The following is a 12,522-nucleotide window of genomic DNA, read 5'->3' as shown; positions in this document are numbered from 1 at the left end:
GCATTCCATATGACTTGCCGTTATAGGTATAATATGATTCGCTGATGAGCCTCTTTAATTGTGGAAACTTGTCTGTGGTGTATTCCATTTTACTTGTGTCTTTTGCGTTTAAATTCTCATAAAGCTTGTTTCTTGGAGACTTATTGTCTTATTGTTTGTGGTGTGTGTCTTTTTATTGATGTCTTTTGCGTTTTTACATTGTATTTTGCGATTTAGTTCTCACATAGCTTCTTTCTTGTAGTTTCTTTTGGGTTTCTATTAGGCTAATTTCTGTTGAGAAGCCGCTATGTATTGATATCCCATGATATCTTCTTTCTCTTTGATAAAGTTAGAATTTTTTCTTGCTTAAATGCGAATTGGTATACCAAATCTGATGTTATGTAACGTTTCAATTTAGACTCTATTTATATAGTACGAAAACAGAGTACAAAGAAGAAAGAAAAAGCTTAAAATACTCATTAGAATCTTAATTAATAAATATATTCACGTGATACTGCTTTTAGAAAAATTTATTTTTTTAGAAAGACATGATTTGATTATGTTTCTTAAAGGAATGGCCCAAAACAACCCCAAAAAAGAATAAAAGCTCGATGTTAAAATCAGAATTAAAGCCTAACCTTACTTCAAGGCAAACTTGTTCTCCCCACCAAAGTACATTATAAAGCACCATAATTGTTGATTAATTATTGGATTACAAGACACATTAAATTCACAACTTATTTATTGCATAATATTTAACACACAGTTCGATATTTAATACAGAATATTTGACTTTTAGTATTTGATTAGCACTTTAATGTTTAATACACAATTTAATAACTAATAGACAATTCAATGCATATTTGAGTTCACAAATTATATAATTAAATTAAATTCGCAGCATAATTATTATAGCACAATGAATGTAAAATGGATGTTATCTGTAGAAAAGTAGCTCAAATTCTGTCAGAAGTGGATTTAGGCACATTTAGTTTTATTCTATTTTTAGGTACCGCACTATGCTGAAAAGTCCAAAGCGGCTGCAATGTTTAAGATTATAGACGGTTGGCAATTGGATCGTCCAGGAGAAGCTGTTGTTACTATATCTAAACATTTCCCCAAGTCTGCTTGGGACTGGATTGGGCTTTATCGCGTTAGTTTACTCTCATTTTTAACTTACTATTTTATTATTATTTTTTGCTTTTTCACTATTTTACTTTTCTTACTATTTTACTTATTCTACTATTTTATTATTCTTATTATTCTCTTTTTTATTATAGCAAAGTAGTCCAACTTTGTTCTATCAAATATTTTTCTTATTAATACCTTCTCATCGTATATTGATCTTAATGGCACAGTCGGCACTTTCGGGTTCTATTTTGCCATAATGGTAGATATATCACTAAAGGTATTTTTGCTCTGCTTATCTTTGTAAATCAAGTGAAAATATATAGATAGATATTTAACAGTAAAATTTTTAAATCCAGACAGCAAAAAAGAAACCAAAAAAAAAAAAAAAAATGCCCGAATGTCTCAATTTCAGGCCTGAAGCCTTTGTCAACGAAAGAAACTAGACTGAACAGCTAAAATATAGTTGAAAATAACAAAAAGGGATGAGAGTGCGATAAACAAAGAAAAATAAAGAAAAACAAATGAAGAACTTGCATCTGAAACCTATTATCAATGTTTTTTAGTTTCAAACAAATTTCTAACGGGCAAGGCTTGTAACAAATAACCTCAGGGCAAGGCTTGTAAGTTCTGCCCTGGGGGCATATAAGGTTTTTATAGAAATCGTTGTCGTAGAAACTTGAAATAGGTCTCATTCTATTGGAAATTGAAAGGGCTAGTGCCCTTTCTGATAGTCCAAAGTGATTGGAGGGCAAATGCCCCCCTGCACGACCATCATTTCCCCAAAAAATTCCAATCAAAATTTTGAGATAGCCATTTTGTTCAACGTAGTTAAAAGGTCCGGAAATTATGTATTTGAGGATGACAGCCCACCCCCAGCCCTCAGGGCAATGGTTGTAAGTTATGCCCTGGGGCATATAAGGTTGTGGTCGGGCATGGAGGGGGCTTATTGGATTGGTAATCAGAAACTCCAGTGCCCTTTTTAAGAGTTAGTGATCGGAGGACATCTAACACCCTCCCACACACAGACACACACGTCGTATTGTCCCGAAATGCATCTAATAGAAATTTCTAGATAGCCATTTTATTCAAAATAGTCTAAATATCAAATAACAAGGCTTTGGGGTTGAAACAAACCCCCAGAGCCTGGGGGCTCATTGGATTGGTAATCAAAAGCTCTAGTGCCCCTTTTAAGAGTCAAAAGTAATGGAGCACAGCTAGCTCCTCTCCCCCTCAGACGACCCCTCTTCACTAAACGAATCTGATTAAAATTGTGAAATAGCGATTTTGCTCAAAATAGTCCAAAGAACGTATCACAATGCCTCGGGTTCTAAGTCATGCCCTGGGGTAATATAAGGTTTTTATGGAATGGGTGGTCGTATAAACTTCAGATGGGGCCCATTTAATTTGAAATTGGAAGTTAGAGTGCCGTTTTTAAGAGAAATTAATTTGAGAGCAGCAGCCCCTCCCCCTCGCTCCACGCTCATCATTTACCTTAACACATCCTATCAAAATTTGGAGATACCAATTTTGTTCATCGTAGTTTAAGGTTCGGAAATTATGTCTGTGAGGAAGACAACCCCTCCCCCCTACAGCTCTCAGGGCAAGGGTTGTAAGTTATAAGGTTCTTATAGAAAGGGTGGTCGTATATGCTTTGGAGGAGATCATTGAAAGAAAAAATGTACAATTAAAACAGTTGATACATATCAGAAAATAACATAAAAGGTGACGAAAGAAACTCTTATCTGATAAACTACAATGGTTGTTTTTAAGAAAATCCTATGTGATGACGTGAATTCTTTATGATGACATAATATTGTGCACAATTACAATCAAACTGAAGTTAACGGCATAGAAGTCCAGAAGGATGAGCAATCCATGTGTTGAATAAGCTGTTTGCAATCGATTTCTTGAATTTTTAGCGTTCAATGGCCTATTGCAATTACTGAATTGCTTTCAGAAGCACTTATTGAAACTTATTGCTATTAATTATTTGCTTATTGCGCTTCAGAGCTCAATTAGGTGCAATTCGTCCTTTTCTAAATAGAAAATTCTTGGAATGTACATCTGTTAGTATAAGCTTACAATATTTACGGTTAGTCTCAAAGACTCTGGTTTTGCAGGATTTTTTTTTTTATTATGTTTGTGTGAAATCCATTTTATTGCACGAACCTTGTTTAATAGAGCACAATAATTACACTTATTCAATAAGTTATTGTAATTAATTGCAATGATCTCTGTTGAGCGCAGGGAACGTCTGGGAATTTGACACAAACAACCTGAATTTATCTTTTTATGTAAACATTATACGCCTAACCTGTCCTTTGGTCAACCTGACAATTAAAGATAATAAAAAAGGAGCAGGTTAAGATCAGAGCTTTTTGTGGAACTGAGTTTGAAAATTTCTTCGTTTACTACTCTGGAATATATTAGGCCCGTTTTTTAGCACTAAGATCTTACATCTTTCTGCAAAGATTATCGTTTTTTAACTCATCTTTGTTCTAAGATCTTACAGCTCACTGATGTTCGCAAAAAGTGTGAAGACCGCCACTGTTCTGCCATATAGAACAATAATGAGAGAACTTTGATGATCTACTCATTATTGTTTTCAGACCGCTGATCAGAGAAGAATGATGAAGGACGTTTGCACAAAAACGACCAGAGATGTAAGATCTTTGTTCAAAGATTTCACTTTTAAGCGTTTTCTTACAAAAGATGTAAGATCTTAGCATATTGATGAGTGAAAAAACGTCCCTATTGGCTTCTCACTCTAACATTATAATTATTAAAGATTATTCCTTTATATTGGCCTTTACTGAGTAATTTCCGAGTTTCCTGAGATCGACTTTTCGAATTTTCAGCGTCTTCACAATATTATTATTATAAGAGACCATGGCATGATTTCTAGTTATACCATCGTAAGTGGGATTTAATCACAATCTCCCTCATTCCTTTATGCAAATCCCCCTATAGCTAATTCTTTATAGTTCCTTTGATTTCTCTAAATCTTTGTATTAGTCCATTTTAATCTCTAATAATGCAATCAAACTATACTATGATGTGGAAGATCAAATAACTGTTCTGTAACAGCTGAAGTGAATATCTCTACCCTTTTTTTTCAAACTTTAGCGGAGAAACTGCTGCTCTTTTATGCTGCTGGAGTTTATATTCGAAATTTTAGCGTTTTGGCAAAATGAATACTTTAGCAGGTATGTTGGACTCTTTACACACCATTTTGCTGTTTTTCGGAATTGATTCTTGTCGGAGATTGAGCAAAGATTCCTTGGTTTGAGTTTTGAAAACTTTTTTGTACGAAATAAGGAAGATAGTTTAGTGATTGATTTTTTTCATCCACAATTTGTGGTACAATTTACTTTTCCTAATTCTAATCCACTATGCCCCTTCACTCGCGAATCCAATTATCCAAAAATAGTAAGCTATTTTCCTATTCAATTGAAAATAACCCATAGCGTTATTTGGATGTTCCAGAAAGGTCTGAATTTTATGTTCTGCATAATACCTAGTAACAAATGTACTATCCGTTTATCTTCCCCAAAATTTTAGGTTTGAAAAATATAATTCTAAAGTTAGTGTTTCCACATAATCGACATAAATATAAGCCAAAAGTATAAACTTGGTGTAGTATTTCCTTTGTTTTTCAGCTCTTTTTTTAAGCAGCTGAGTTTCATGTCATCACTTTTCGTGCCTTTTTTTTTATTAGTGAAAAAACCTAATCTTTTTGCTGGTTTTGAATATATACCTTCTGTTAACTTTAAACTTACGAATTAGAAACAGTTTGTTCTAGATCCTATTTTGTTAAAAGGGGGGCTTCCCAAAAACTCATTTTATAAACTACTGTTGAGCGGTAAGCTCAAACCTAATATGATATATACATTTGAAATCACGGTCTGAAGGGAACTTGCTTTACTACCTTGAAAACAAGCTAAATGCTTTTCTTTTTCTTTTAGTATCGCAAAAAAACAGTGTTATCTTTTTATGTGAGTTTGAGACTTACTAATTTGGTTCTTTCTGGATGGTAAATTTGAGTTCTTGCATTCCGTTGAATGTTTTCCTTGTTTAATTATAATTACAGGTAAAATACTACTAAGCTTCATCAGTACAAAGAAGCAATATTTTAAAGAAACCTGAACATTGTAAATAAATACTTAAATAACCAATACTTTAGGCTCTGAATTAATGGGTAAAAAGTAGAAGTCACTGACTTTGAAAGTTAGATGAAAAGGCCTGAAGAGGTTATCCGCCCATTTTGTATGTGTCTGGAACAGATAACTGTATTTGGCGTCTTTGGAATTTCTGCTAAACTGTGTTGCTAAATGGAACCAATGCTGTGCGGGGAAAAAAAGTTCTCAAACTCTATTTTTATTTGGGAGATATAGTTTATTAGTAGCAACGCCGCAGGTGATGTTCTATCAAATTCTAGATCTTGAATCTTATTATTATGCTTCCACGGAGAACAAGTGTCTCTTAAGAATTCTTCTGCCATCTTAAAGACGTGCTGCTACCAGTACGCCTCCCCCCTTCAGGCTGAATTAAGATTTGCCATTTCCATTGGTTGTTGCGGTACTTGCAATTAAACGTGTTCTTCTGCCTTTGAAGTTACACCGGAATGCTTCTTAGGGGACACTAAAAAAAAATCCTGTAGATTATTAAAATGGTGTTTAATCTGCTATGGCTATTCAAGCTTTAAGGTAGTTTTCAAGCAAAAATTTTAATTTCCAAGATGAACTGAAACACCATTTTGAATATGTTGAATGAACAGGCTAGCTCGAGACATTGTTTAACCCCATAAAAAGCGATTTTTGTTGGACTTCATTGGGAATTCTTTGCTTTTTAATTTGAAATTCAACATTCTTTGTTAGTTTTCCTCAGGTCCTGTTAATTTTCAGTTAATCCTTTCTTTCTATTTTCTGTCTTCTTTTCTACACTACCTCCGTCGTGAAATTCAGACTAAGCTTTTTTTTTTCTAGGAGAATTTCACCTCTTTAGATGAATATTTGACGTACGTTTGGGCTCCAATAGAGCCATTTGCCGATAATCAGTATTTAATAAATATCCCAACAGATAGCTTAAGTATACCAGGCCGATTTGTGCTGATCTATATGAGTCACGCTGGATCATGTGCTAAGGGAATTAGTGAAGTTTTTGAGGTAAAACGGGGCTCTATAACTTATCGGCTTTTGGAGATGCACCGTCTTGGGAGATAATTTCCCTATCAGCTGTCTTATTTTATTTCAATATGTTAATAACTCATTTATGATTTGTTGCTATGCGCTGGATCATGCTTCAAAGCAGTTAGGAAAACCTCCAATTGCTCTCTATCTCACCTTCTTGCTGAACTGCTTTGATTTGGCTAATGATTATTATTATTATTTTTTACTTTTTTTTTTAAATTGCCAATGACTTTTTTTGTGCTTTTCGCTGGATTATGTATTCAGAAATCACTGAAGATATTGAAATAAAACAGGTTTCTCAGACGTTTCTGTTTATTGAAGTGTATCGTTTCAGCATTTAATTACCCTCTCTCCCTTTCTTCTTCTTCTCTTTTCTTCGCTGATGATTACTCTTTATTTTTCAATTACCAATGAATAGTTTAATGACTTTTTTTGCTTTTTGTTGGATTATGTATTCAGAAATCAGTGAAGATTTGAGCTTTCTGGTTCTCTTTTTTTGTTCCATGAATAATTCCTATGTCATGGCTTATGATTACTCTTCTCTTTTTTTTAAATTGCCAATGAATAATTTAAAGAACATGATTCTTTGCTTTTTGCAGGATTGTATATTTAGAAATCAGTGAAGATATTGATATAAAACGGGTTTCTCAGACGTTTCTGTTTACTGAAGTGTATCGTTTTGGGATTTAATTACCCTGTCACCCTTTCTTCTTCTTTTTTTCCATGAATAATTCCTATGTCATGGCTGATGATTACTCTTCCTTTTTCTGTTTTTTTTTTCAAATGTCAATGAACAGTTTAATGAGTTTTTTGCTTTTCGCTCGATCATGTATTCAGAAATCAATGAAGATTTTTAGATAAAACATGTTTCTCGGACGTTTCTGTTTGATGAAGTATATCGTTTTAGTATTTAATTAACCTGCCTCTCTTTCTTCTTGTTTTTTTTTGTTCCATAAATTTTTCCTATGTCATTTTCTGGTTTATACTACATCAAGTGTAAAAGGAATTGGTAAAGTTTCAGCTAAAACGATCCTCTTTTTAACTTATGTGGATCTACGCACTATTTTGGTAAATAGTCACTAGTCTCTCATTCAGCTTCTTTTTTAGTTGCTTTTGCAAATAATAATAATTCAGATTCAAAAGCTATATTTCTGCAACCAAATTTATTAACTATACAAGTACAATGATTAAATTCATACAACTAAAAGACGAGATCAAACAATATGGGAAAGTAATTAAAGAAGAAATTTTGACATTTTAACACGTAATTACACGCTTTATCATAATATAGCATCAGGAAGATGAAACTACTGGCGCCACCGATAGTGCCGCAATGCTCAGCAGACATGGGTAGTAAAACATTTCATGCTGGATAATACTGATCTATATAGTGTTATTCATGATTTTGTCTTGTTATTCATAACTCATCGACAGTAACGCGATACCTAAGTTTATCGAGTTGTGTACTTTCTGAATCTTTTTACAAGGGGAGTCAACTTTAACTTTTTTGAATCAGGATTCTTTGATTTTGGAAAGTTTTTGATTGATGAAAAATAGTCGGGGCTAGGTTAAAACCCGACGGCTAGGGACTAGATAGGCTAATTAAAAAAAAAATATAAAATTACTTATTGTGCTTTTTTGACAAAGGTTTTTTTGCCGCCCTATGTAAGCAAGAGAAAAAAAACGATACAGAAGTAGATACAACATTTATAGTTGCTAGCCAAAGACCTTACCGGACGACAGACATAAAAAGGAAAAAAACGTATTGTCACGTAAATTTTGAAGTTCCATGCGGAAACTAAAAAAAATTAGTTTAAAATAATTTAAAGAACAGAAAAAAAAACAGCTACATTCTGATCGTAATAATTTTCAACATATACAAAGAAGCTGGACAATCCAAATGTATTGGTTAAATATACAGTTGAAGTAGTTCAATCCAGTCTAGAACCTAATGTGTTATATGTCCTACTTCTGAATTGGGTTTTGTTCGGTTCTTGACTGGCTTACTTTTAAGAGTGCCTTTTTTCCTTTAGATATTCCCAGTTCTTTCTCTTTTCATAGTTCTTTATTTTATGTTAGTTTTCCTTTTTTGCGCTGAGGACGCCTTGTTTTTGTTTCGTTTTTTGCTCTCAAAGTTTGTCAACTCGAATTTAGAACTTTTAATTTGTAGTGTGTAACTTTTTTTGAAACTAACACGGACAGAATAAAAGGAAGGCATTAGAAATTTTAGAAATTTTAGGCATTTGAAACTAGATGGTTGGGATAGGTGATCACATTTATAGTTACTTGTAGGATATAATTAAATCTTAATCTTTCTCAGTGATTGAGTAAAAAATCTGAATATAAACCGATACAATAGTATTTATTCTGAAGATGAAAACTGAAAACACAGTTATTAACTATGTTAGTAAAGAACTTAAATACAATTAAAACATAAAAAGTATTTTTTTTTTAAATGATCGAAGTTAATAATCTATTCCTATTCCATCTCCCTTCTATTTCTATTCCTATCTCTCTTGTATTCCAATCTCTATTCCTATTTTTAAAGGCTGTGCATTCTTTCTCGTTTTGTATTTTTTGGCTTTTTTTTCTATTTCTTTGTTAGTCTGTTTTTGTGTTTTTTCTTTATGTTTGTTTGCTTATGTGTCTCAGAGTTTACATTTATTAAAGAACCTTTCGTTTTGTCATGATCTTGTGTTTTTCACTCGTAGGGATATAGACTGCTAGAAATTGCTGGGTGTTTTTTATTTTTATCATATTTTCCCTTTAAAGGTTAACTGTCTAAGTATTCTTGAAAGAAACTTCGAATGGAACGAAAATTGGAGTAATTTTAATACGTTTTAGTCCTATTAAGTTGCAAATCCAGAGTATACTTTCTTATATTTCTTCTCTTTCGTCTATTTCTTCGAAGCCCCTCCTTTCTTTTCTTTTCGCTTCTTTTTAATTTCAGTTCTGCTTTTCTCCTCGTATATCTTTTAGACAAATATTGGAGTTAAATTACCTAAGATTCTTTAAATCTAAATTTAATGAATGACGAGAAAAAATATATACTTAGTATGATTGAGTGACGTTTTTTGCCTTTGAAAAATACAAAAATAAGTAATGAAAATAATCATATAAGCATAAACAAATATTTTGTTTATTTAGTTTTGTTTCTTTATACAAAACTAAATTGTTTATACAATTATTTATACAAATTGTCTTTGTTTATACAAAAATAAACATAAACAATAGTAATTATTCATAAATGACAAGCCTTTCGTATGATAAGAACGAAATGAAAATAAAGCCTTTCTGGGAAAGACTAGCATATCCAGAAAATCGTTTGTCTCTTCGAAGGAGGTTGGGGATGAGAAGGCTAAGTAAACTGAATGCAAAATACTGTTTGTAGCACTAACTTTTAAGAGGTGTGGTTTATGTGTGATTTTGTGCAATCCCCATGCATTAATATTTAGCAGCAAATTATAAGTTATAAATTTGGCATATTTTATTATAACTTTTTGGTTATTGTAGGTACTGTCACCGTACGCTTCGTCCAAGGCTGCTTATCTTGGAGCTTCCAATCAAATAATTAATATTGCCCGTCATTTTGATTTATAGCACTTTAATCTGTGATTATTCGTTTTGTGATGCTCACTTTTTACATCACCATTCTCTCTTATTTTGCTGTGAAGTGATAAAAATCTATAATTATCTTAAAATGCGAATAAATCTGTAGTATGATGCTGTTGGCGATAAAATGAATGTAATCATAATTAATTTGTTTTCGTCGTAAATGAAAATAAAACGGGCAAAATATTTCCATAAGGGAAACAGATTCTGGGTATATTCTGCCCCCCCCCCCCAAAAAAAAAACTAAAAAAAGAAAAGCTACCTAAGCAAAACCAACAAATAAAGAGAAAAATCCTTAGGTAGTCTTTGACACTCTACAATGTAGGTACAATTAAGTAGAATATTACATGAACTACATTTACTAATAGCCCTAATCTATCAGTAATCTGTTCTTCACGGGGCGAACCCCTCACCCCCTCCCATAAACACACTTAAAAGTGTCGTCTTGTGAAATATCTTCGGTGCCGTTACTAATGACACTTATTTCACAAGGTGTTCTAGAAGCAGGGTCTGTGAGCACAAATGTGACTCAACTAGGACTTAAGCAAAAATACACCGTGTAAAGTGCAACTAGAAGAGATTTTCCCTCAGAAAGGACAGTTTCATGGATCTGAATTTTGCAATTGATACAGAATCCAGACATGGAAAGAAATATAAGATAAGATTAGCTGAAAGGGAACTTCAGGGGCCGATTTATAAGTTATAAGACTGATTTATAGTGGTAAAACAATATCCCTTACCTTAGGATCCTTTGGTTTTTTATTTGGGACAATTTCAAGGACAAATTTTTTGTAAGTATCCCAATAAACATTGCTGGAGTCGGGAAACACATTCAATTAAATTATAGAATAAATTGGTCTACGGTAGCTCCAAATTAAGAAAAGTTCTTTTCAAAAGCAATCGCCTTTTTTAGGAAGGGAGGGGGGGCGGGGCATCACCCCGTACTACAACTTCTTGATATGTTAGCTCAAGAGGTAGATAACGCCAAGTAATCGCATCTGATGCATTTAAGATAGTCAGATCGGATGCTTCTTTCTAGCGTGAATTATTTTACCTTTTTTATTAACTATATAAACATCAATCTCTTTATTTTTTTCTGAAATAATGTTAGTTTTTAAATGTGGACGCAATCTCAGCCGAATTAAGCCTTTTTTTCTGAAAGTTTGGGATTTTTTTGGAGGGTAATAGCTTTTTTTTTCTAAAATTAAAGAGTGTTAGCCGACATGAGAAATTAATAAACGTCAATTAATAGTTATAAAAAAATGTAAACTCTGTTAGATAGTCCGATTTAACTCTATTTAGCTTAGTTGTGGAGGCTGTATTTAAAAAAAAGAAAGAAATAGTGTACCTTAATTAGATTTGACTTTTGATTTGTCTAGATTGCAAAAAGGAAACTTTTAATTGATTGAACTATGTCCCCTTGCCTCTATAAATTTGTAGTGACTCAACTTTTGTAAATTGTGAAAGGCGAATGAAATTCTAAGGCTGAAATAAGAGAGAATGTTTATAGAAGAATACTTTTTGTGGTCTTGAACGGTTAAAGACTATGAAATTTTAATAATAGCTGCCATGTTTATAATTGCAGCTGTGATGCAACTAAAATAGTTGTGCTCTTTATATTGGCGAAGGGTCTTCTTTAAGTTTATGTTTGAGTTCTTTGTCTGTTGGTTGCTTTTCGCAGTTTTGTTTACAGTAAACGTTTATTTTAGTATGCTCTGAGGCAAAACCGGTTGTAACAGACTTACAAAAAGGAGAAAACAGCAAGCAAAACTTTCCACTCAAATAATTTGGGAAAGACCTACCTTATGCCATTTTTGCTTTTTGTGTGAGAGGGTGGCTCTTTCACCTTTTCGTTTTCTATTTGCTGCGTTCTTTTAGTTTTGAGCTTCAGCTTTTTTAAATTCCTCGTTTTTATGGTGCTTTTTTATTTCTCTTTGATACTGTTACACTCGTTTTAATTTTTTTTTTTTATCTATGATTTTTCTCTTAGTTTTTTTTTCTGCGTCATGCAGAATTTTATTTTTGGTTTTCTCTATTGTTTTAAAGAAGTTTCTTCTTTTACTGGAGACGGGGTAGTGGAGAAAAATTATGTCCCTGGCTGAAAAAGTTTAACCATTTTGTTCGATTGATTAAATTTATAGAATTCAATATCTATTAATTTATAATTTGATTTTTATGAAATGTCAAATCGGTTTTTAATTTTTAGATGCGATCTAATTGAATTGCGATATCATAAAAGTTAAATCAGTATTTAATTACCAGTATCTCTTAATTTAATCCGGGTAAGTTGGAAAATATATTAAAGGATATTTTTTTTTCTTTTTGTCAGTCTCTTCACGACTGGATTTGTTTAAGTGGTTTATACTAGTTTATTAAATATATTTGTATAGCTCGTAGACCCCAGGTCTTTCTCAGTTCCTTTAAGGCCAAAAGTTCTATTTTAATAAAAAGAAATCTGAAACCTTTTTATTTATTAAATTTTTTTTTTCCTTTAATTCATTTATTATTAAATTTATCAAATCATGTTGATCCCCAAATTTTATTTTAGGGTCGCGATCGCAAATTCTCGTTAATGTTTTATGTTTGGATGTTTTATTATTATTCCTATTGA

The 12,522-nt window shown here is 32.4% G+C and overlaps 1 protein-coding gene across 4 annotated transcripts in view; it reads left to right on the top strand.

The window, feature by feature from the left end:
- The window catches only part of LOC148946107 (phosphatidylinositol 4,5-bisphosphate 5-phosphatase A-like), a 49,280-nt gene that overhangs the window by 32,691 nt on the left and 4,067 nt on the right, over window positions 1–12,522 (top strand). Inside the window, exons 8-10 of one of the 4 annotated variants that reach the window (XM_089098106.1) lie at window positions 989–1,132; window positions 6,096–6,275; window positions 9,813–10,826. In XM_089098106.1, coding sequence (XP_088954232.1) covers window positions 989–1,132; window positions 6,096–6,275; window positions 9,813–9,899 — 411 coding nt within the window. In that variant the 3' untranslated portion in view covers window positions 9,900–10,826. The other 3 variants (XM_089098108.1, XM_089098107.1, XM_089098109.1) reach the window with 3 other exon arrangements.

Source organism: Artemia sp. Qi Xiang Cuo, chromosome 12 (assembly GCF_049724085.1).
Source record: "Artemia sp. Qi Xiang Cuo chromosome 12, ASM4972408v1, whole genome shotgun sequence".
Taxonomy (NCBI): domain Eukaryota; kingdom Metazoa; phylum Arthropoda; class Branchiopoda; order Anostraca; family Artemiidae; genus Artemia; species Artemia sp. Qi Xiang Cuo.
This window is presented reverse-complemented; position numbering and strand designations above follow the sequence as displayed.